Source organism: Phyllobates terribilis, unplaced genomic scaffold (genome assembly GCF_046119375.1).
Source record: "Phyllobates terribilis strain yellow unplaced genomic scaffold, ASM4611937v1 Scaffold_4__5_contigs__length_816908805, whole genome shotgun sequence".
Taxonomy (NCBI): domain Eukaryota; kingdom Metazoa; phylum Chordata; class Amphibia; order Anura; family Dendrobatidae; genus Phyllobates; species Phyllobates terribilis.
In genome coordinates, this window is record NW_027362764.1 from 34,514,631 (window position 1) to 34,540,112 (window position 25,482).

The 25,482-nt window shown below is 41.6% G+C and overlaps 1 protein-coding gene across 2 annotated transcripts; it reads right to left on the minus strand.

Annotated features, from left to right (window-relative positions):
- Positions 1-873: 873 nt before the first annotated feature.
- On the minus strand, positions 874-23,664 carry SELENON (selenoprotein N). 2 transcript variants are annotated; one of them, XM_073677238.1, is made up of 2 exons: positions 23,588-23,664; positions 874-2,750 (listed from the first exon to the last, which is right to left on the minus strand). In XM_073677238.1, the coding sequence occupies exon 2, from the start codon at positions 2,746-2,748 to the stop codon at positions 1,054-1,056; it is 1,695 nt and encodes a 564-aa protein (XP_073533339.1). In that variant the 5' UTR covers positions 2,749-2,750; positions 23,588-23,664; the 3' UTR covers positions 874-1,053. The 2 variants fall into 2 exon arrangements, with proteins under 2 accessions (XP_073533339.1, XP_073533338.1); XM_073677237.1 differs by having other exon boundaries at positions 874-2,767; positions 23,588-23,641.
- Positions 23,665-25,482: the final 1,818 nt, after the last annotated feature.

The following is a 25,482-nucleotide window of genomic DNA, read 5'->3' on the forward strand; positions in this document are numbered from 1 at the left end:
GACCCCTGCAGCCAATCAGGGATCACTGATCGGTTGCAGCCTTCACTCTTCCAATTGAGTGGACGTCCGGTCTGAAGAAATACTGAAAGAATATCATGCGGCTGCCAGAAAAAAAAAAAGCGGTCTGGGAGGTGAGTGTGTTTTTGTTTTTTATTTTATCTGGGGGTATTCCCATCTCCAAGATCATATCTCAGTATGTAATAAGTATAATAATATTAGCTAATACCTCAAATTAGAAATGTAGTGTATGATTCTGATGTCTCTTTCCTCATGTGCAGGACCTTAGGTACCCATGGTTACGACCACTAACAACTAGCTAACTGTCACTATATCACTGGTCGTAACCATGGATACCTAAGGTCCTGCAATGCCTGCACGTGAGGAAAGAGACATCAGAAAATCAGAATCATACACTACATTTCTAATTTGAGCTAATATTATTACACCTACTACATATTGAGATAGGATCTTGGAGATGGGAATACCCCTTTAAGAAAGTCTTGTCCATTAGTGGAAAACCCATTTAAAGTGACCACATCAAAATTAATTTAGAATTGGGCGCTCAGGTCCTGGGCTCTCTTCATTAGCTTTTATGGGAGTCTATGATGAGGATACCCCTTTTAAATTAATCATACAGACACCTTAACGGTGGGTGTTCAGGTCTTTTTTGGCACTTTATCAGATTCTCCTAGGGACTGCAATATATGAGATATTTATGGCACATCGACAGCAGAAGTCAAATAAGTAGGAGTCCATTTTAAGAATAGATGTCCCTTGTTCTCTTTTTGGCCCTCCGAAAAGTAAGAAACCCTAAATGTTCCAGACGTGCATTATGTGTTCACAGTATCAAAGTCGGCATGTAGCCCCCCCCCCCCCCCCCCCCCTGAGCGGCTGACTGTGCACCCCAAGAGTAATACAGGTGTATAATACTGTAGAGGGAGGTAAGACTCAACGTGATATCGCACCAAGATTTTGGTGGTGATCCTATAATAAAAAGACAACGCAACCCTAAAAATGAAAAATTTCCAAAACTACATTTTCCGTCCTCTTCACTTAAAACTCCAAATACGGTCTCGATTTCTCCAACCCTTCCTTCAAAAATTTCACATACGTAGAAGTGGACACATCTTCCAAACCGTCACCGAAACTAAACAGGCTGGAGTCCACTTCTTCTGGCTTCACGGAAGTGATATCTAGGAAATAGTTGGCGTTAATATGATGCACGACGGTTCCGTTAGGAAGACAGATCATCATCTCCACGGGAAAGTTATATTTTTCAAGGTGGAGAGAAGCCAAAGTTGCATATGAATTGTTTTCTTTGTTGCCCTGAAGTTCCTCGAGTTCTTTCACCAATGACCAACTACTGATGAAGCTCTCGTTGAGCAGAGCAAGAACGGGCAAACTCTCCAGGACGGTTTCCCGGAGAGTTCGCCCCGAACCTCAGCAGGACTGGTCGTCCAGTGCCCCCCAAAGTAAGACCGAGTGAACAAGTTTCTTTTCGGTCAACGCTCTATCAAAAGCTTCTGTAAAAGGAAAATACGAAACCTTCTTGAAGGGGTACATGGTGACTTCAAGTTTTTTGAACGCATCTTCCCAGCTCATCTCAGACTCCCAAGTTATCTCCTCAAATACAAATTCTAGAGGTTCCCCATCAGAAGTCTGGCTATCGATGACATTTCCATTTTCATCGTAGACCACCGTGGGGATGGATGGACCCAAAGACTCCAACTCCATCTGGGGTAGGTAGCCGATGTCCACCTCCATGTTGCTGCTTTCACTGGCTCCATACAGCCATTCCATGTCAACATTCAGCGTCCGGTTATTTGGGACAAACAACTTGAAGTATCTCACATGGGAAGCGTCCTTGGAGAGGACTATGTGGCCAGCGAACTGACCGGGAGAAAACCAGAAAGGAAAATTTGGTGGCTCATTAAGTTGAAACTCCGCATGGATCCGAAACGCAATGTCATAGTAGAAGTCGCTGACTGCTCGGATACAAGCCACCGATCCTTGCGGTGCAAACCTGGTCTTGATGAAGGGACGAGGGTGAAACATAGACAGGAGTTTATGGATGAGGACTTCTTTACCCTTCGGAGGTGGAGGATAAATTCGGTTATTGGGTAAGTAACCGGTGAAGATGTTGAGTTCACTGGGGATGATCCACCAAGGATCACCAAGATCTACTTTATTTTTTGGTGGGAGGAAGGCCTTGAACTGCCGAGCAAAAAAAACAGTGGTGGGCACAACTGGCGTCGTCCAGTTTCTCAGCCCGGAAAGAGCACTGGTGGTGATTCCTAAGAACCCATCCTTGCTCTTGGTCATGGTCTCCATGAGCAGAGGCTGAAACTGTGCGGCGACAGTCAGTGTCTCCCCATTGGGGTCCAAGTTGTCCTCTTCTTCATAGTCGAATGCTGGAGAGATCCCGGTAAATTTTTCGGCAATAGGTCTGAACTCCTCAGGACTTATGTACATGTCCTTGTCAGCATCAAGGGAAGAGAAGAGAAGGAGACCCTCGATACCCAGAGTCCGCAGGCCAGCCTCCTGGCGTTTCACCAGTTCATTATCCCGGTACAAGCGAACTCCAATCACTGAGGCCACGAGCGAAACGAGGAGCATTGTCCATCGAAAGCACTTTAAGTAAAAGGAAGAACTTTTTTCTTTCTTGACTTTCTCTTTGTCCAAAGTTTCTTTGTGTGCGGCATTGTTCAAGTCTGTGTCTTTTTTCCTTTTGCGAAGATCAGTTGTCATATCTGAAAATAAGAAGAAACTGTAAAAACATGAGATCATCATAGCTCACCTAACATCAGGATATGAGATGAATAGGTCTCATATCAAACTGGAAGAATAGTCAAGGTAACAGACGTCACATACTATACAGTAAGGGAAATATACCGTACAAGAATATAACTACTATAATACTGTCCCTATGTACAAGAATATAACTACTATAATACTGCTCCTATGTACAAGAATATAACTACTATAATACTGCCCCTATGTACAAGAATATAACTACTATAATACTGCCCCCTATGTACAAGAATATAACTACTATAATACTGCTCCTATGTACAAGAATATAACTACTATAATACTGCCCCTATGTACAAGAATATAACTACTATAATACTGCCCCCTATGTACAAGAATATAACTACTATAATACTGCTCCTATGTACAAGAATATAACTACTATAATACTGCCCCTATGTACAAGAATATAACTACTATAATACTGCCCCCTATGTACAAGAATATAACTACTATAATACTGCCCCCTATGTACAAGAATATAACTACTATAATACTGCTCCTGTGTACAAGAATATAACTACTATAATACTGCCCCCTATGTACAAGAATATAACTACTATAATACTGCCCCCTATGTACAAGAATATAACTACTATAATACTGCCCCCTGTGTGCAAGAATATAACTACTATAATACTGCTCCCTATGTACAAGAATATAACTACTATAATACTGCCCCCTATGTACAAGAATATAACTACTATAATACTGCCCCTATGTACAAGAATATAACTACTATAATACTGTTCCTATGTACAAGAATATAACTACTATAATACTACTCCTATATACAAGAATATAACTACTATAATACTGCCCCCTATGTACAAGAATATAACTACTATAATACTGCCCCCTATGTACAAGAATATAACTACTATAATACTGCTCCTATGTACAAGAATATAACTACTATAATACTGCTCCTATGTACAAGAATATAACTACTATAATACTGCTCCTATGTACAAGAATATAACTACTATAATACTGCCGCTATGTACAAGAATATAACTACTATATTACTGCTCCTATGTACAAGAATATAACTACTATAATACTGCCCCCTGTGTGCAAGAATATAACTACTATAATACTGCTCCTATATACAAGAATATAACTACTATAATACTGCTCCTATGTACAAGAATATAACTACTATAATACTGCCCCTATGTACAAGAATATAACTGCTATAATACTGTTCCTATGTACAAGAATATAACTACTATAATACTGCCCCCTATGTACAAGAATATAACTGCTATAATACTGTTCCTATGTACAAGAATATAACTACTATAATACTGCCCCCTATGTACAAGAATATAACTACTATAATACTGCCCCCTGTGTGCAAGAATATAACTACTATAATACTGCTCCTATATACAAGAATATAACTACTATAATACTGCTCCCATATACAAGAATATAACTACTATAATACTGCCCCCTATGTACAAGAATATAACTACTATAATACTGCTCCTATGTACAAGAATATAACTACTATAATACTGCCCCCTGTGTGCAAGAATATAACTACTATAATACTGCCCCCTGTGTGCAAGAATATAACTACTATAATACTGCCCCTATGTACAAGAATATAACTACTATAATACTGCCCCTATGTACAAGAATATAACTACTATAATACTGCTCCTATATACAAGAATATAACTACTATAATACCGCCCCCTTTATACAAGAATATAACTACTATAATACTGCCCCTATGTACAAGAATATAAATACTATAATACTGCCCCTACATACAAGAATATAACTACTATAATACTGCTCCTATATACAAGAATATAACTACTATAATACCGCCCCCTTTATACAAGAATATAACTACTATAATACTGCTCCTATGTACAAGAATATAACTACTATAATACTGCCCCTGTGTACAAGAATATAACTACTATAATACTGCCCCTATGTACAAGAATATAACTACTATAATACTGCCCCTATGTACAAGAATATAACTACTATAATACTGCCCCTATGTACAAGAATATAACTACTATAATACTGCTCCTATGTACAAGAATATAACTACTATAATACTGCCCCTATGTACAAGAATATAACTACTATAATACTGCCCCTATGTACAAGAATATAACTACTATAATACTGTTCCTATGTACAAGAATATAACTACTATAATACTACTCCTATATACAAGAATATAACTACTATAATACTGCCCCCTATGTACAAGAATATAACTACTATAATACTGCCCCCTATGTACAAGAATATAACTACTATAATACTGCTCCTATGTACAAGAATATAACTACTATAATACTGCTCCTATGTACAAGTATATAACTACTATAATACTGCCCGTATGTACAAGAATATAACTACTATAATACTGCCCGTATGTACAAGATTATAACTACTATAATACTGCCCCTATGTACAAGAATATAACTACTATAATACTGCTCCTATGTACAAGAATATAACTACTATAATACTGCTCCTATGTACAAGAATATAACTACTATAATACTGCTCCTATGTACAAGAATATAACTACTATAATACTGCTCCTATGTACAAGAATATAACTACTATAATACTGCCGCTATGTACAAGAATATAACTACTATATTACTGCTCCTATGTACAAGAATATAACTACTATAATACTGCCCCCTGTGTGCAAGAATATAACTACTATAATACTGCTCCTATATACAAGAATATAACTACTATAATACTGCTCCTATGTACAAGAATATAACTGCTATAATACTGTTCCTATGTACAAGAATATAACTGCTATAATACTGTTCCTATGTACAAGAATATAACTACTATAATACTGCCCCCTATGTACAAGAATATAACTACTATAATACTGCTCCCTATGTACAAGAATATAACTGCTATAATACTGTTCCTATGTACAAGAATATAACTACTATAATACTGCCCCCTATGTACAAGAATATAACTACTATAATACTGCCCCCTGTGTGCAAGAATATAACTACTATAATACTGCTCTTATATACAAGAATATAACTACTATAATACTGCTCCTATATACAAGAATATAACTACAATAATACTGCCCCCTATGTACAAGAATATAACTACTATAATACTGCTCCTATGTACAAGAATATAACTACTATAATACTGCCCCCTGTGTGCAAGAATATAACTACTATAATACTGCCCCTATGTACAAGAATATAACTACTATAATACTGCCCCTATGTACAAGAATATAACTACTATAATACTGCCCCTATGTACAAGAATATAACTACTATAATACTGCTCCTATGTACAAGAATATAACTACTATAATACTGCTCCTATGTACAAGAATATAACTACTATAATACTTCTCCTATGTACAAGAATATAACTACTATAATACTGCTCCTATGTACAAGAATATAACTACTATAATACTGCCGCTATGTACAAGAATATAACTACTATATTACTGCTCCTATGTACAAGAATATAACTACTATAATACTGCCCCCTGTGTGCAAGAATATAACTACTATAATACTGCTCCTATATACAAGAATATAACTACTATAATACTGCTCCTATGTACAAGAATATAACTACTATAATACTGCCCCTATGTACAAGAATATAACTGCTATAATACTGTTCCTATGTACAAGAATATAACTACTATAATACTGCCCCCTATGTACAAGAATATAACTACTATAATACTGCCCCCTGTGTGCAAGAATATAACTACTATAATACTGCTCCTATATACAAGAATATAACTACTATAATACTGCCCCCTATGTACAAGAATATAACTACTATAATACTGCTCCTATGTACAAGAATATAACTACTATAATACTGCCCCCTGTGTGCAAGAATATAACTACTATAATACTGCCCCTATGTACAAGAATATAACTACTATAATACTGCCCCTATGTACAAGAATATAACTACTATAATACTGCTCCCTATGTACAAGAATATAAATACTATAATACTGCCCCTACATACAAGAATATAACTACTATAATACTGCTCCTATATACAAGAATATAACTACTATAATACCGCCCCCTTTATACAAGAATATAACTACTATAATACTGCTCCTATGTACAAGAATATAACTACTATAATACTGCACCTATGTACAAGAATATAACTACTATAATACTGCCTCCTACGTACAAGAATATAACAACTATAATACTGCCCCTATATACAAGAATATAACTGCTATAATACTGCCCGTATATACAAGAATATAACTACTATAATACTGCTCCCTATGTACAAGAATATAACTGCTATAATACTGCCCGTATATACAAGAATATAACTACTATAATACTGCTCCCTATGTACAAGAATATAACTGCTATAATACTGCACATTTATACAAGAATATCACTACTATAATACTGCTCCCTATGTACAAGAATATAACTACTATAATACTGCTCCTATGTACAAGAATATAACTACTATAATACTGCCCCCTATGTACAAGAATATAACTACTATAATACTGCTCCTATGTACAAGAATATAACTACTATAATACTGCTCCCTATGTATAAGAATATAACTACTATAATACTGCCTCCTATATACAAGAATATAGCTACTATAATACTGCCCCTATGTACAAGAATATAACTACTATAATACTGCCCCCTATGTACAAGAATATAACTACTATAATACTGCCCCCTATGTACAAGAATATAACTACTATAATACTGCTCCCTATGTACAAGAATATAACTACTATAATACTGCTCCTATATACAAGAATATAACTACTATAATACTGCTCCTATGTACAAGAATATAACTACTATAATACTGCTCCTATGTACAAGAATATAACTACTATAATACTGCTCCTATGTACAAGAATATAACTACTATAATACTGCTCCTATGTACAAGAATATAACTACTATAATACTGCTCCTATGTACAAGAATATAACTACTATAATACTGCTCCTATATACAAGAATATAACTACTATAATACTGCCCCTATGTACAAGAATATAACTACTATAATACTGCTCCTATGTACAAGAATATAACTACTATAATACTGCTCCCTCTGTACAAGAATATAACTACTATAATACTGCTCCTATGTACAAGAATATAACTACTATAATACTGCTCTCTATGTACAAGAATATAACTACTATAATACTGCCCCCTATGTACAAGAATATAACTACTATAATACTGCCCCTATGTACAAGAATATAACTACTATAATACTGCCCCTATGTACAAGAATATAACTACTATAATACTGCCCGTATGTACATATTTTGCCCCCTCTTTACATGATTAATACTGTATACTACTGCAGTTTTCCGCCATCACACAGAACTCATCTTGATCTCACCGCGATGTGTGCAGTGACGGTCTCAGCTCTGCTACATCTGTGCACATAGGTTTCTATGGTTTCCTTCACTGCACACTAGAGAATGAATTACATTTTGCCTCTTTTCACAAAAGCCATGAAAATCTGACTAAGTGCAGGTTTAGCCCGCGGGCGTTCACCTCGATCAATGCCAACATCGGGCTCCGGGGCCTGACGCACGTCATTTATTTCCATTCCGCAAGTTGCCTCTGCAATGTGCACACTTCTCAGTTATCCTACTGTGTGCAGCCTTAAAGGGATATTGCCATTATACATTGATCAGTGGGAATGGGGAAGCGGGGGGTGGAGGGGTCTTTTAAATCCAACAAATAAAGGGGCTCTATACTTTTTACCGCAATTTATAATTTAGCCTAGTAGGAGATGATGGGTGACAACCACTACCGGCTGCCATTATCTTTTCTGTAGAAGTGGTGAATCCTTTCAATGGACTGTGAATGGGTCTCATAATGCAGATTCATAAAAAAAAAAAAGCTGGGCGACCCCCCGGGGGGCTGCAAAGAATCAGAAAATCATGTGACTGCTCTGTGGCCCTTGCAGAGAGGGGCCCCGGCTCAGCTTAGTCCCTTAACTTTTGGTAGAGGATGACAAGAACCTGTGCAAAGATCCTCTCCCCTAAAAAGGTATAGAAAAATAAAGTAATAATAATAATAAAGTTATTATTCTTATTATTAGAACAATAAAGATAATAAAGCTTAAAAAAAAAATACAAAACAAAATTAAAATAAAAGATTTAAAACCTCACATATACATATTAAACAGCATTGTTTTTTTTCTCTTTTCCAAGTTTAATGTACAGTTTAATCAATGTTATATTTTGGTAGATTAGACTTTTATGGAAATGGACATACCAGATTTTTTTTATTTATTTATTTTTTACATTTTTAATTTCATTTTTTTTTTTTTTAACTGGGGAAAGAGGGACTTCAAAGTCATACTTTACACATGGAAAAAGAAAATGATAGAAATGAAAATTTCACCTTGTCACACCAGAGAAATAAGCCCTCAAAGTGAAAAAAAAAGAAGGGGTATAGGTCTTTATTTTTGGTTGTAAACAGTTTTTTTTTTTTTGCAGTGGCAATCCTATTCAATAACGCCACCTACAGGACAAAGGCGCAACTGCATCCTTTGTTCTACACAATTACAATTTCTATATCTCTGCTTATACATCCAATCTTCCCTTTAAATTACCTAGCCCACGCCCCTTAAAGACTTTAAAGATCTTAAAGATGTAAATGAACCAAAATGACATCGAAACTGGAGAAGGCTTGCCGATGACAGAATGAGACGGATGGGGTAGCCCCCCTGTCCCCCCCAGAACCACATCTAAGTCAAACCGTTCACAGGCACATAGGGGCAAAACCAGACGAAACACTGGGCAAGTCACAAACCGGGAGAGAACTCCAGAAGGAATGTAAACTCAAAGGTCAGAAACACAAGATCCACAATGGCACTGGCTACACCCCGTGACAGATCTTCATCAAAGGAGTCTCGGATTTCTCACAGTTCCCCACCAAAATGAACAGAAGAATATGAAGGAGACAGTGATGCTACAGATGAAATGAACATATCTGAACTAAGCAAATATATAAAAGCCCTTCCTACTAAAAAAAACACTTAGAGGGGTTTGTATGCAGACTACAGAATTCCTTACAAAAAAAAAAGAAATCCACAATTTGAAAAGTGACTTCACCTCGCGAATCGAGGAGGTCGAAAAATCCCAGGAGGATATTCTTCAAGAGCGACATTATAACTAGCCATACTCTCAAATTGGAGGACACGTCATCCGGATTAGAAGATCTAGAAAAACGGAGAAGACGAAACAATATCCGAATACGTGGTACTCCTGAATCTATAAATACGTCAGAACTCGACTCCACAGTACAGAAACTGTTTCTTGGCATCCTAGGCGAAATACCGAAGCCAATTCAATAGCGTTTGATCGTATACACAGGTCCCTGGGCCCTAAACCATCATCTGAGACAAGACCTAGAGACATCATTTGCAGAGTCCATTATTATAAAGTCAAGGAAGACATTATGAATGCTGCAAGACATAAAGGGACTATAAAATATGCTGACCGGCAAATCTTACTGCTCCCAGATCTATCCATGCGTACACTACAACTACGAAGAGCCCTAAAGCCACTACGATCAGGCTAACAAAAAAGGACATCCCCTACAAGTGGGGTCACCCCTTTCAACTAATAGCTTTCAAGGGAGGGAAAACGGATATATTTCGAGGAATTGGAGATCTGGCCAACTTCCTCGGACCCTTTGAACTCCCAATGATAGATCTCCCCGATTTGCCGCAAACCCCATATCTCCCAGACGCACCTCCAAGATGGCACAAAGTTCAACAGGCTAAACAGCAGAAGAGACACGGACCGCCTACCAATCCGACCTGAGAGACATCTCTCCTTCTATTAATGTTTTTCCCTTTTATTTTATCTCCCCTTGATTTGTATTTTACTACAAGAAGGGGACAATACATAGTCCAACCAACTTGCACGGACTAATTATCGGATTCCTTTTTCCTTAAATGCCCATATGTTGCATAGTGAATTTTGAAAGTTTCAGTTATATCCCAAGTTCATTATATATTTATAATATAAAAGTGGTATCTCTATGATTGGGCTTCACTGCTGCGAGTGGTCATCCACTATTTCCTTCAATGGTCATATTAGAAGACCATTCCCTAGTTTGTGGCTACGAGCAGCGAGACCTGACTAGTTATAGTTATTTTTACAACTTCTTGTTTATACAGTAATGTCACCCACTTTTAATCTTTTCTCTCTTACTCAATAAGATAAGATAATGGTGGTTTTGATATATATCTGAGACATATCTGGTGGGGGGGGGGAGCATGGCGAGAGCTCTGACTCGTCCTCGGCTTCCTATCTCCCCCTATTCGGTGCGTAGGTAGAAATCGCTACCAATACCAGCACCAATGGCTTTGACACCCGGTGTTCAAGCTACTCTATCTCCCACTTCAATCCTTTTCCCTTCTGCTTCTCCCGATCTTCTCTCCGCTCACTTTCCCACCCTCCTACCCTTCCAGTCATTTCCTTGATCTCTCCTCCAGACTGGCGCTCAGGACCTCAGGCACCAGGAAAAAACACAGATTATGGTTAAAATAAAATTTTTCTCCTTTAATGTAAATATACCAGAAAAAAAAGAAGGCAGGTCCTTTATTCCAGCCATAAACAACAGGTATCAGTTTTAATGTTCCAAGAGACACACTTCAAAACCGGGGCCGTAACACAGTGTACATCAAAATATGATCCGTAGGTGGTTTCACAGTCCTCATCCAAATTCTAAATCTAAAGGCGTCTCGACAGCCGTTCATAAATCCTTCACGCCTGAGGTTCTGGACTCCTTAATACATATGGAGGGCAGGTACATAATCTTGCGAATTTCCTGGGCGACGCGCAAACTTATTATCGCTAATGTATATTTCCCAAATCAAGGACAGCAGAAATTTGGTGCAGACTGCAAGAGGCGCTTGGAGGAGTTTGCAGGCTCCTCTCCTGTGATACTTGGTGGTGATTTCAATCTTCCTATGAATCCAGCAATTGATGTCTCCTCCGGTGAGTCCTCCCCATCCACTATACAACAGATAAAGAATCAGTTACATAGCCTGAGGGTAGTCGATGTCTGGAGGGTCCTCCATCCTAACACTAAGTATATTCTACAGATAGCTAAAAGTTAATATTACTGAGTAATTGTGCCCACTCTGACCACATACTGCATTATATCTCACTCACCCAGTATAGAGAAGCCCAGCAAATAAGAGGAACCGCACAGGGACAGGACACATGCAGGGAAGAACCTCGACGCGCGTTTCGCCGGTAACTCTTGGCTTTTTCGAGAGGCATGTTATAGGTCAGGTGGTTTTTCATGGCGTTTAAATGGAAACCTGCTACAGGATCCCTTGTGTAAGTCGGAAGTAGTACGAGCAATAAATAACTTCATGGTCGACCATAGTAGAGAACGCCTCAAAAAGGAGCGAGATAGTTAAACTTTCTGCCCAGATACTTGAACCTGAAACTCTACATAAACAAGATTTATCCCCAATCACTCTCACACCTTCCTACAGCTAGACACAAATGATACGCCATAATAGACCGGAAAACACGCTTTTTTAACTGTGAAAGAAGTGAAGCAAAAGGAAAGAACTGAAGGAAGGGAAAAGCCCCGGCCCAGAGGGATATTCCGCTGCTTTCTATAAACAGTTTTCTGAACTAATAAGCCCCTTATTTCTTTCAGTCTGTAATTCCATATCCCAGGGAGGCTCCTTCCCATCCCAGGCCTTGTCCGCCCACATCACAATGCTCCCCAAAACCTGGGAAAGTCATCGTGTACTAGCTATCGCCCCATTTCCCTAATAAATCCAGACATCAAAATATATGCAAAAATTATCGCAAAAACATTAGGTCCTCTTCTTCCAAAATTGATAAAGTGGGATTCATCCCGGGACGCGAGGCGAGAGACAACACCATAAGGACTATTTCATTGATAGATGGTGTGGGGAGAAGACCCCCCATGTGTATCCTGTCGATTGATGCTGAAAAAGCGTTGGACAGGGTTCACTGGGAATTTATATGGACTGCAGGAAAATATACTCCGCAGAGTAACAGCTCTGTACACCTCACCCAGTGCACAAGAAAGGTAACGGCTCCATCTTCCCAATAAGGAATAGCACGAGGCAAAGCTACCCACTCTCACCCCTTTTATACATATTAACTGTGGAATACCTCGCAAATGCAATACGCAACAACACCTCGATCAAGGGAATGAAGCCCCAATCGGAGGAACACAAGTTAGCATTATTCGCTGATGATATTCTTTTATATATCACATCTCGGACTATAAGCATACCAAATATCATTTCAGAATTACATATATATTCGGCTCACTAAGTAATTTTAAAATATTGGAAATAATGAACATATCATTACAACCATCACTAGTGACCCGATTGTGTTCTACCTTTCCCTTTAAATGGCATTCTGATGCAATTACATATTTAGGAATCAAAATAACTGCCAGAACATCCCAATAGTACGATGATAACTTCAAGAATGTTCTATATAAAGCCGAGCTAGACTTAGAAAAATGACACAAATTACAATTATCTTGGTTCGGCAGGGTCAATGCAATAAAAATGGACCTCTTACCGCGTCTCTCATACTTCTTCCAAACAATCCCGTTGTATCTACCTGCTTCCTTTTTTCTCCAGACTCAAGAAAAAGCGATCACCAGATTCATATGGTCCCATAATAGACCACGCATCTCCTACTTCCTTTTAAGTAGATCCAAATCAGCGGGCGGTATTGGATTGCCCAACTTCACTCTCTATAGTTATGCCTCACTAGGTTCGTGCATACTAGATCTATTCCATAATAAAAACAATAAAAAAATGGGTTAACCTGGAAAAAGACCTTTCATGTCGCGATCCACGGGCAGTTCTGTGGTCTACAAGAACAGTAGAGGAAAGAGGTGAACCGTTCCCCTTCCTCACTAAAAATCTTATATTTTTCCTTAGACAAGGAAACAGATTCTTCAATTATCACCCACACCTGCTCCATTAACATCAATATATGACAACCCATTATTCCCAGGAGGCATTCATAAAACAATCTTTTTATACAAACACAAAAACTCACAACCTATCATTAATGACTATATAAACCAAACAGGAGTAAGATCACTACAAGAGATTTTTCTCGGTGAAGATCCTGTTTTTCCCATGAACAGCTTAAAATCTTTATCAACGCATTGGCCAAACAGTCTAATATCTTCAGACCACTTACTTCTTTTGAAACGCATTGTCTTTCAAAGAACCCTCCAGACCCCACTGTCTCCTTATTATATAAAGTATACCAAGAAAGTCAAACAACTACACACGACTTCCCTTTGTTTTTCTCCAAATGGGAAGGTGAACTGGGAAGACCTCCATCGCCAGAGGATCGATCAAAAATCCTCTTATTCACATTCAGATCATCGCTGTGCTCGATGTCACAGGAGAGGGGTTATAAGATCCTATCATGGTGGTATAGATGCCCCTCCGCCATTCACTCAAAGGCTAACTAAACTTCACAAATTGCTTACATACTATATCATGAACCCCATTTTTCTCTTGGGCTTGGGCCCGGTCTCGTTCGGATGAGAGATCCAAAATCCTTACCCCTTTCACCAACGCCCTTCCCTTCTTTTCTTAACCTACACTCTTCTACCTTCTTCCTTTATATCACTTTACCTTATTACTATTTGCTACGTTTTACAATCTTTACATGTTATTTAATACTAGATGACATTTCTCAAATAATCTACGAAGCAATGATATCGAAATATGTCACATCGTACTTAATCCTCAAAGTTTGTATATTTTTGTGATTTGCATTATTTCAATAAACTCGATTTACAAAAAAAAATTATATAAGATAATAATAGTTATAATAACGCAAATAATAATACACAGGATTGGTATGGTCGTAATTGGACCGAACTGGGGATCACGTTGCTGGGTAACTTTTATTGCACAATGATCGAGAAACACAAACCCCAAAAACTAAAAACTTTTGACCATGTTACTTGGAATTTATTTTCCCGTAGGATCGCCCAGCAGCATCACCCAAAAACATTGCAGATGAGCAAAATTCATGAAACTTTGGGAATGAGCAAAGGTGACAAGAAGTTTCCCAACCGGCCGATAATATAGAAGAAGGGGCTCGTAGAGCAATAGGACAATTTAGAGTTGCCCTCAGTCCTGGAACCTGTGGTGATCGGCCCAGGTATCGATAAGAGGATCTAGATAGAGCCAGAGACTGGCAGCAACAAAAAAATATTTTGGTTTTAGGAGTATAAAAGGACAATAATGAAGCCACCACTAGGGTGAAAGAAGAGAGAACGGCAAGAGGAGAAGTCCTCTGGTGTAGAGATCCTAAGGCTGATTACCTCTGTGTTAAAGGGGTTTTCCATTCTGACCACAGGTATCTCCAATAGGCTGGAGCCATTTTACCTATAGAAGGTACAAGCTGAAAGCGAGGGGGCTATCCTCAAAATACAGTACTGATAATTAGGTTTAACCCCTTATCTAAGCCTTACAGAGGACCTGGTCCTTACCATAAATAAGTATTTTTTAACTATTTTTAACTGAGAAATCCTATTGACAAGGACACTCGTGCAGAGAGCGACCCATGGATAAAAAAAAAAAATATGAAATATATATTGAGGGGTTTTCCAGTGTAATACTGAGCGGACCCTCATTCTGGGACATGTTTACGCAGGTCACATGGTCCATGCGCCCCATTATCTCACTGCACTGAGGTGTAATTGGGGAGAACCAGTGACCAGTGTGAATTCACCAAGTGTGGATCATAAAAGTGTGGCATATTGAAGAATTAGACCTGAAGGGATCCAAAGGAAACTGGATACCCAGGCAAAGTAAACAATGTTTCTGTTTGTTTTCACTCTCTCCCCTATAGTCCTCCACTTTCTACTAACCCCCCTAATCCCTACACCTAGTAAGGAACTGGTCATCTCTTCCTCCATCCTCCCCATTCATCTCACCTCCACCTCAGAACTAGTCTTTAATATTCACTCCTGTGTCTCCAAAAACAGACAGCCACCTCATGCCCTCTCCTGCTCCCACCTGCTAACACTTTCCCTGCTTCTCCTCACTGCCGGTGATATCTCTCCAAATCCTGGTCCTCACCACATCCCCACAGTCACTTCCGCCTTCTATCTACGATCTGTCACAAACTCTCGCAACCTTTCTAACCTTATTCCCATCCGCTCAGCCCCCGCTTCCCCAGTCCCACTAACAGGAGCTCTATGGAACGCTCGCTCCGTCTGCAGCAAACTTTCCTACATCCATGATCTTTTCATTACTAACAAACTCTCCTTCCTCCCTCTGACACGGCCTCACCAGCTGCATTTTCATACAGTAGACTCCATCTTTCTCACACACCCCGCTCCAACAGCAAGCATGGTGGAGGATCAGGTTTTCTCCTGTCAGATAACTGCTCCTTCACCCAAATACCATTGCCGCCCTCCGTTACTCTCCCCTCTTTTGAGGTGCGCTGTGCGCGCATTTACTTCCCCTCCAACTGGCTGTCATTTACAGCCCCCCAGGACCAGACACCACCTTCTTTGACCACTTCACCACCTGGCTGCTTCACTTCCTTTCCGCTGACATCCCCACTATCATCATGGGCGACTTCAACATCCCCATTGACACTTTCCACTCATCTGTCTCTAAGCTTCTACCCCTCACTTCCTCCTTTGGCCTTACTCAATGGTCTTCTTCCCCCACCACACAGAGGGTCAAACACTGGACCTCATCTTCACCCGTCTCTGTTCCCTATCTAACCTCTCCAACTCACCTCTCCCTCTTTCTGACCACAACCTACTTACATTCTTTTCCCTCTCCAGGTCCACAATCCCCACTCCACAAACTTGCATACCCTAGCAGAAATCTTAAACACCTTGACCTACACTCACTCTCTGAATCCCTTCTCCCTCTTACAAACATAAGTTCATTACACGATGCAGATGCTGCTTCCGCTTTATATAACACTACAACAGCTACAGATCTCAATTCTGTCGCCCCCCTCACACATACAACACTTCGCACACAACAGGCAACCCTGGCACACCAGCCAGACTAAGAACTGAGGCAGGCCTCCAGGGTTGCTGAGCGTAGATGGAAAAGGTCCCACTCCAACGAGCACTTCATCGCATTCAAACAGTCCCTCATTACCTTCAAGTCCACACTCACTGCAGCAAAACAAACATACTTCTCATCTCTCATATCCTCCCTATCTTACAACCCTAAACAGCTATTCAGTACTTTCAATTCTCTTCTCCGCCCTCCAATGCCTTCTCCCTCTCCTCTCATATCAGCTGAAGACTTTGCCTCATTCTTCAAGCAGAGGATTGATAACATCAGATAAAGATTTTGCCTAAAGGCCCCACACTCCCTCCTCATATCTACTCAATCCTCCTCCTCCAAAACCAGATTCTCCACCATTACGGAAGATCAAGTTTCCTTTTAACTTTCCAAATCACACCTCACCACCTGCGAACTTGACCCAATCCCGTCCCAGCTCATCCCTAACCTCACCACAATCTTCATCCCAACCCTAACCCACCTTTTTAACCTGTCACTAACAACTGGTGTCTTCCACTCATGCTTCAAACATGCTTCGATCACACCCATCCTCAAAAATCCCTCCCTTGACCCATCCTCTCTGTCTAGCTATCGCCTCATATCACTTCTCCACTATGCCTCAAAACTACTGGAACAACATGTCCACTTTGAACTGTCCTCCTACCTCTCCTCCTGCTCCCTCTTTGACCGCCTACAATCTGGTTTCCGACCGCACCATTCTACTGAAACTTCACTGACTAAAGTCACCAACGACCTACTAACCGCCAAATCTAAGCGACACTACTCTGTCCTCCTCCTCCTAGACCTGTCATCTGCCTTCAACACAGTGGACCATTCCATCTTACTACAGACTCTCTCATCTATCGACATCACAGACTTGGCCCTATCTTGGATCTCCTCATAGCTAACAGACCAGACATTCAGCATCTCCCACTCACACACCACCTCCTCATCTCACCCCCTATCTGTCGGTGTACCCCAAGGTTCAGTTCTAGGACCTCTGCTCTTCTTCATCTACACCTTAGGCCTGGGACAACTCATAGAGTCCCATGGCTTTCAGTATCACCTCTATGCTGATGACACACAGACACACAGATCTACCTCTCTGGACCCGATATCTCCTCCCTACTAACCAGAATCCCACAATGTCTGTCCGCCATCTCATCCTTCTTCTCTGCTAGATTCCAAAAAATTAACATGGATAAAACAGAATTCATCATCTTTCCACCCTCTTATTCATATCCCCCATCTGACCTATCTATCAACGTTAATGGCTGTTCACTCTCCCCAGTCCCACAAGCTCGCAGCCTTGGGGCAACCCTGGTCTCTGATCTCTCCTTCAAACCACATATCCAAGCCCTTTCCACTTCCTGCCTACTCCAACTCAAAAATATCTCCCGGATCCGCGCATTCCTCAACCACGAATCTGCAAAAACACTAGTGCACACCCTCATCATCTCCCGCCTCGACTACTGCAACCTCCTGCTCTGTGGCCTCCCCTCTAACACTCTCGCACCCCTCCAATCTATCCTAAACTCTGCTGCCCGACTAATCCACCTGTCCCCCCGCTATTCCCCGGCCTCTCCCCTCTGTCAATCCCTTCACTGGCTCCCCATTGCCCAGAGACTCAAGTTCAAAACCCTAACCATGGCATACAAAGCCATCCACAACCTGTCTCCTCCATATATCTCTGACCTAGTCTCCCGGTACTTACCTGCACGCAACCTCCGATCCTCACAAGATCTCCTTCTCTACTCCCCTCTTATCTCCTCCTCCCACAATCGCATACAAGATTTCTCCCGTGCTTCCCCCCTACTCTGGAACTCTCTACCCCAACATATCAGACTCTCGTCTACCATGGAAGCCTTCAAAAGAAACCTGAAGACCCACCTCTTCCGACAAGCCTACAACCTGCAGTAACCACCGCTCCACCATACCGCTGCACGACCAGCTCTACCCTCACCTACTGTATCCTCAACCATCCCCTGTAGACTGTGAGCCCTCGCGGGCAGGGTCCTCGCTCCTCCTGTACCAGTCACCGTCTTGTATTGTTCAAATTTATTGTGCTAGTTGTTTGCTTTGTATACCCCTTTCACATGTAAAGCGCCATGGAATGAGTGGCGCGATAATAATAAATAATAATAGTAATAACTTTTAAGAACTGTTACTGCCCATAGGCCAGAAAAGTAAAACGCAACCACAATGGCAGTAAAATAATGAGTTTGTGTGATCCAATATTGAAACATGAGAGAGCCATGAAAGTCAGAGAGGCGAGAAACAAAATACCCCCCCCCCCCCCCCCCGAGATCACGACCTACAACATATCTATAGTATGTACAGTCATGGCCGAAAGTGTTGGCTCCCTTGAAATTGTTCCAGAAAATGAAGTATTGCTCCCAGAGAATTATTGCAATTCCACATGTTTTGTTATTGTTTATTTCCTTTCTGTGTTTTGGGACAAGACAAAAAAAAAAGAGAAAAAAAGGCAAATTGGACATAATGTAACACAAAACCCCCAAAATGGGCAGCACAAATTGTTGGCACCTTTCCAAAATTGTGGGTAAACAACTTTGTATCAAGCATGTGATGCTCGTTCAAACTCACCTGTGGCAAGTAACAGGTGTGGGTAATACGAAAATCACACCTAAAACCAGATAACAAGTGGAGAAGTTTATTCAATCTTTGCATTGGTTGCCTGTGTGGGCCACACTAAGCAAGAAGAACAAAAAGTTGAGAAGTATCTGAGGACTTGAGAACTAAAACTGTTGAAAAATATCAACAATATCCAGAGATCTTGATGTTCCTTTGTCCACGGTGCGCAACATAATCAAGAAGTTTACAGCCCATGGCTCTGTAGCTAATCTCCCTGGACGTGGACGGCAGAGAAACATTGATGAAAGGTTGCAACGCAGGATAGTCTGGATGGTGGACAAGCAGCCCCAATCAGGTTCCAGATAAATTCACGCTGTCCTGCAGGCTCAGGGTGCATCAGTGTCAGCGCAAGCTATCTGTCGACATTTGAATTAAATGAAACGTTATGGCAGGAGACCCAGGAGGACCCCACTGATGACAGATATAAAAAGCTATACTGCAGTTTGCTAAAATATACGTGAGTAAGCCAAAATCCTTCTGGTAAAGCATCTTGTGGACAGATGAGACCAAGATAGAGCTTTTAGGTAAAGCACATCATTCTACTGTTTACCGAAAACTGAATGAGGCCTACAAAGAAAAGAACACAGTACCTACAGTCAAATATGGTGGAGGTTCACAGACGTTTTATGGTTGTTTCGCTGCCTCTGGCACTGGGTGCCTTTACTGTGTTCAAGGCATCATGAAATCTGAAGATTACCAAATGATTTTGGGTGGCAATGTAGTGCCCAGTGACAGAAAGCTGGGTCATGGGTCTTCAGCAGGACAATGGACAGGACAATGACCCCAAACATACTTCAAGAAGCCCCCAGAAGTGGATGGAAACAAAGTGCTGGAGAGTTCTGAAATGGCAGCAATGAGTCCGGATCTAAATCCCATTGACACCTGTGGAGAGATCTTACAATTGCTGTTGGGAGAAGACGCCTTCACATGTGAGAGACCTGGAGCAGATTGTAAGAAGAGTCCAAGATCCCAGCTGAGAGGTGTAAGAAGCTGATGGTTATAGGAAAAGACTGATTGCAGTTATTTATTCCAAAGGGTGCAATCAAATATTAAGGGGAGGGTGCCAACAATTTTGCCCATTTTTGGGGGTTTTGTGTGAAATTATGTCAAATTTGTCTTTTTTCCTCTCTTTGTTGTGTTGTTCCAATACACACAAAGGAAATAATTGTTTGTATAACAAAACATGTGTAATTGTGATAAGTTTCTGGAACATTTCAAGGGTGCCAACACTTTTGGCCATCACTCAAGCTATAGCGTGTATCCACCATAGTGTGTATCTATAATATGGGGCTGCATTAATGATAACAGATGGAACAGCAGAACAACCACTGATACAAATGTAACAAGGAGATCACAACATCCGGACACTGAGCAGAACGATACAAAGTAACAAATATTAATGTCATCGAATGAATGGAACAAAACAGTAGATAAAACCTCTGGACCAGGAACCCATCCATACTATCAGGGGTGTAACCAGGGCTGGCGTCAGCACCCGGGCAAATGTCGGGGCCCTGAGCAGGCGGGGGCCCTCACCTTCGGGCACCCCGCGCGCTATGGGACCCGTGAGCGGAGGAGAGCGGTGTCAGCGCCCGCTCCCCCTTGCTTGCTCAGGGCCCCGGCACCCGCCACAATACTTACCCCTCCCCGTGCCTCCGCAGCAGCTCCTGCATCCTCCGCGGCTGCTGCACTGTGATGTCTCAGGTCAGAGGGCGTGGTGACGTCTTTACACCGCACTCTCTCCTGAGCAGTCACAGCGCAGAGCGGGATGAGGCCGGCGACGCTGGAGTCTGGAGCAGCGGCAGCAGGTGAGACGTGAGTTTTTTTTTTTATTGTATGGAGGCCTGTGGCAGTATAAGGGAGGGGGGTGAGGTGGGGGTGCGTGACATCCTGCATGGGGCATTATAAGGGGAGGGGGGGTGTGACATCCTGCATGGGGCATTATAAGGGGGGGGTGACATCCAGCATGGGGCATTATAAGGGAGGGAAGGGTGTGACATCCTGCATGGGGCATTATAAGGGAGGGAAGGATGTGACATCCTGCATGGGGCATTATAAGGGAGGGGGGGGGGTGTGACATCCTGCATGGGGCATTATAAGGGAGGGGGGGGGTGACATCCTGCATGGGGCATTACAAGGGAGGGGTGTGTGTGACATCCTGCATCGGGCATTATAAGGAAGGGGGGGGGGGGTGTCATACTGCATGGGGCATTATAAGGGGGGGTGACATCCTATATGGGGGAGAACAGCCTGCATGGGGTATTATGTAGGGGGAACAGCCTGCATGGGGCATTATGATGGGTGAACAGCCTGCGTGGGGCATTATGTGTGGGGAACAGCCTGCATGGAGCGTTATATGGGGGCCAGTATTCTGTATGGAGCGTTATATGGGGGCCAGTATCCTGCATAGAGCGTTATATGGGGGCCAGTATCCTGCATAGAGCGTTATATGGGGGCCAGTATTCCGTATGGAGCGTTATATGGGGGCCAGTATCCTGTATGGAGTGTTATATGGGGGCCAGTATTCCGTATGGAGCGTTATATGAGGGCTAGTATTCTGTATGGAGCATTTTATGGGGGCCAGTCTCCTGTATGGAGCATTTTATGGGGGCCAGTATCCTGTATGGAGCGTTATATGGGGGCCATTATTCTGTATGGAGCATTTTATGGGGGCCAGTCTCCTGTATGGAGCATTTTATGGGGGCCAGTCTCCTGTATGGAGCATTTTATGGGGGCCAGTCTCCTGTATGGAGAGTTATATGGGGGCCAGTATTCTGTATGGAGCATTTTATGGGGGCCAGTCTCCTATATGGAGCATTTTATGGGGGCCAGTCTCCTATATGGAGCATTTTATGGGGGCCAGTATCCTGTATGGAGCATTTTATGGGGGCCAGTATTCTGTATGGAGCATTTTATGGGGGCCAGTATCCTGTATGGAGTGTTATATGGAGACCAGTATCCTGTATGGAGCATTTTATGGGGGCCAGTATTCTGTATGGAGCATTTTATGGGGGCCAGTCTCCTGTATGGAGCATTTTCAGGGGGCCATTATTCTGTATGGAGCGATTTTATGGGGGCCAGTATTCTGTATGGAGCATTTTATGGGGGCCAGTCTCCTGTATGGAGCATTTTATGGGGGCCAGTATCCTGTATGGAGCATTTTATGGGGGCCAGTATTCTGTATGGAGCCTTATATGGGGGTCAGTATTCCGCATGGAGCCTTATATGGGGGTCAGTATTCCTTATGGGGCCTTATATGGGGGCCAGTGTCCTGTATGGAGCATTTTATGGGGGCCAGTATTCTGTATGGAGCGATTCGCCGGTTTCTGAGCTATTGTGGAATTTACAATAGATATCACTCATGTAATGTAAGAAGTGAAATCTTTGCATTGTACTATATATATATATTTCTCTGCGGTATCTGTGCATCATGAATCGTGGTATGTGTTAGAGGGGCCACTGAGACTCTTTTGCCCGGGGCCCAGAAAAACCTGGAGCCGGCCCTGGGGGTAACCACAATGGGTGCGGGGGTTTGCGAGCGCACTGGGCCCTGGAGTCTAAGGGGCGACAAAAGTCCCTTTGACCTATATGAAAAGACCCCGATATTAGACGTCAATAATGGGGGCCCCGCTGGAGCTCTCGCATTGGGGCCACGAGCGTCATTATCCCACAACAGAGGAAACTTCTCAACTATTTTTGCGGATGATAAAATCCGCTGTAACCATGGAAACTTCTGCGCGAAGCGACTTTATGGCGACTCGTTATCGCTCTGTGGAGGTGAATGAGGGGCAGTGTGTGAGTTTCATGGTTTAAATCGCATGAAAACCGCAGCGTCTGATTAACCCTCTCCCGCTTGGAGCTGTGTACAGAGGGGAAACAGCAGGGCGCCCCCTACAGCCCACCCTAGCACTAATGCTGGGGGCAGAGATGACCCCAGCGGTGATCTCCCCCCATGATGATGAGGATGAGCCGCCGCTTACCTCCCGCACTCCCGGCCAGACTGAGCTGCTGCCCGCACACAGGACCTCACCATCACTCCCAGGGATGGGGGACCCCAAACCTCTTTGCACAGTCTCCTCGCCCCCTACCCGCTCCACCCAGTCCATTCCTCCATCTACAGGAATAATCTCTGCACATTATAACATCTCAGGTGTTTGTACACCGCTCCATAGCACTGGAAATAACCGGTCAGTTGTTTGCATCCCCCCCTATTTGGCCGCGCTGTGGTACGGTCAGGGATGCAGCCTGGTTGCGCTGTACGGGCCGGGCCCAGAGGTTAACGCATTCGTCACTGGTGTAAAGTGAGCGGAGGCTCAGAGGGGCGCGTCCATTCTGTGTGAAGGGTGGGGGGAGCTGCAGATGTTCGGTTAACTGTTTGTGTGCTGGTGGGAGAATCCATTCTATAGACATTTCTACAGGTAGAGAGATCTGATCAGTGCAGAGCACTATGGCAGCATTATCAGAGCACTATATAGCAGCACTACATGGCATTACTATATGAGCACTATATATGCACTATATGAAGTACTATATGAACACTATATATGCACTATATGAGCACTATATATGCACTATATTGCAGTACTATATGAGCACTATATGGCAGTACTATATATGCACTATATGGCAGTACTATATGACCACTATATATGCACTATATGGCAGTACTATATGAGCACTATATATGCACTATATGGCAGTACTATATATGCACTATATGGCAATACTATATATGCACTATATGAGCACTATATATGCACTATATGAGCACTATATATGCACTATATTGCAGTACTATATGAGCACTATATATGCACTATATGGGAGTACTATATGAGCACTATATATGCACTATATGGGAGTATTAGATGAGCACTATATATGCACTATATGGGAGTATTAGATGAGCACTATATATGCACTATATGAGCACTATATATGCACTATATGGCAGCACTATATGAGCACTATATATGCATTCTATGGCAGCAGTATATGAGCACTATATATGCACTATATGGCAGCACTATATATGCACTATATGGCAGTACTATATGAGCACTATATATGCATTCTATGGCAGCAGTATATGAGCACTATATATGCACTATATGGCAGCACTATATATGCACTATATGGCAGTACTATATATGCACTATATGAGCACTATATATGCACTATATGGCAGTACTATATATGCACTATATGAGCACTATATATGCACTATATGAGCACTATATATGCACTATATTGCAGTACTATATGAGCACTATATGGCAGTACTATATATGCACTATATGGCAGTACTATATGACCACTATATATGCACTATATGGCAGTACTATATGACCACTATATATGCACTATATGGCAGTACTATATGAGCACTATATATGCACTATATGGCCGTACTATATATGCACTATATGGCAATACTATATATGCACTATATGAGCACTATATATGCACTATATGAGCACTATATATGCACTATATGGCAGTACTATATGAGCACTATATATGCACTATATGGGAGTACTATATGAGCACTATATATGCACTATATGGGAGTATTAGATGAGCACTATATATGCACTATATGGCAGCACTATATGAGCACTATATATGCACTATATGGCTGCACTATATGGCAGCACTATATGAGCACTATATATGCACTATATGGCAGCACTATATATGCACTATATGGCAGTACTATATGAGCACTATATATGCATTCTATGGCAGCAGTATATGAGCACTATATATGCACTATATGGCAGCACTATATATGCACTATATGGCAGTACTATATGAGCACTATGTATGCACTATGGCAGCACTATATGGCTATGGGAACACTATGTGGCAGGTT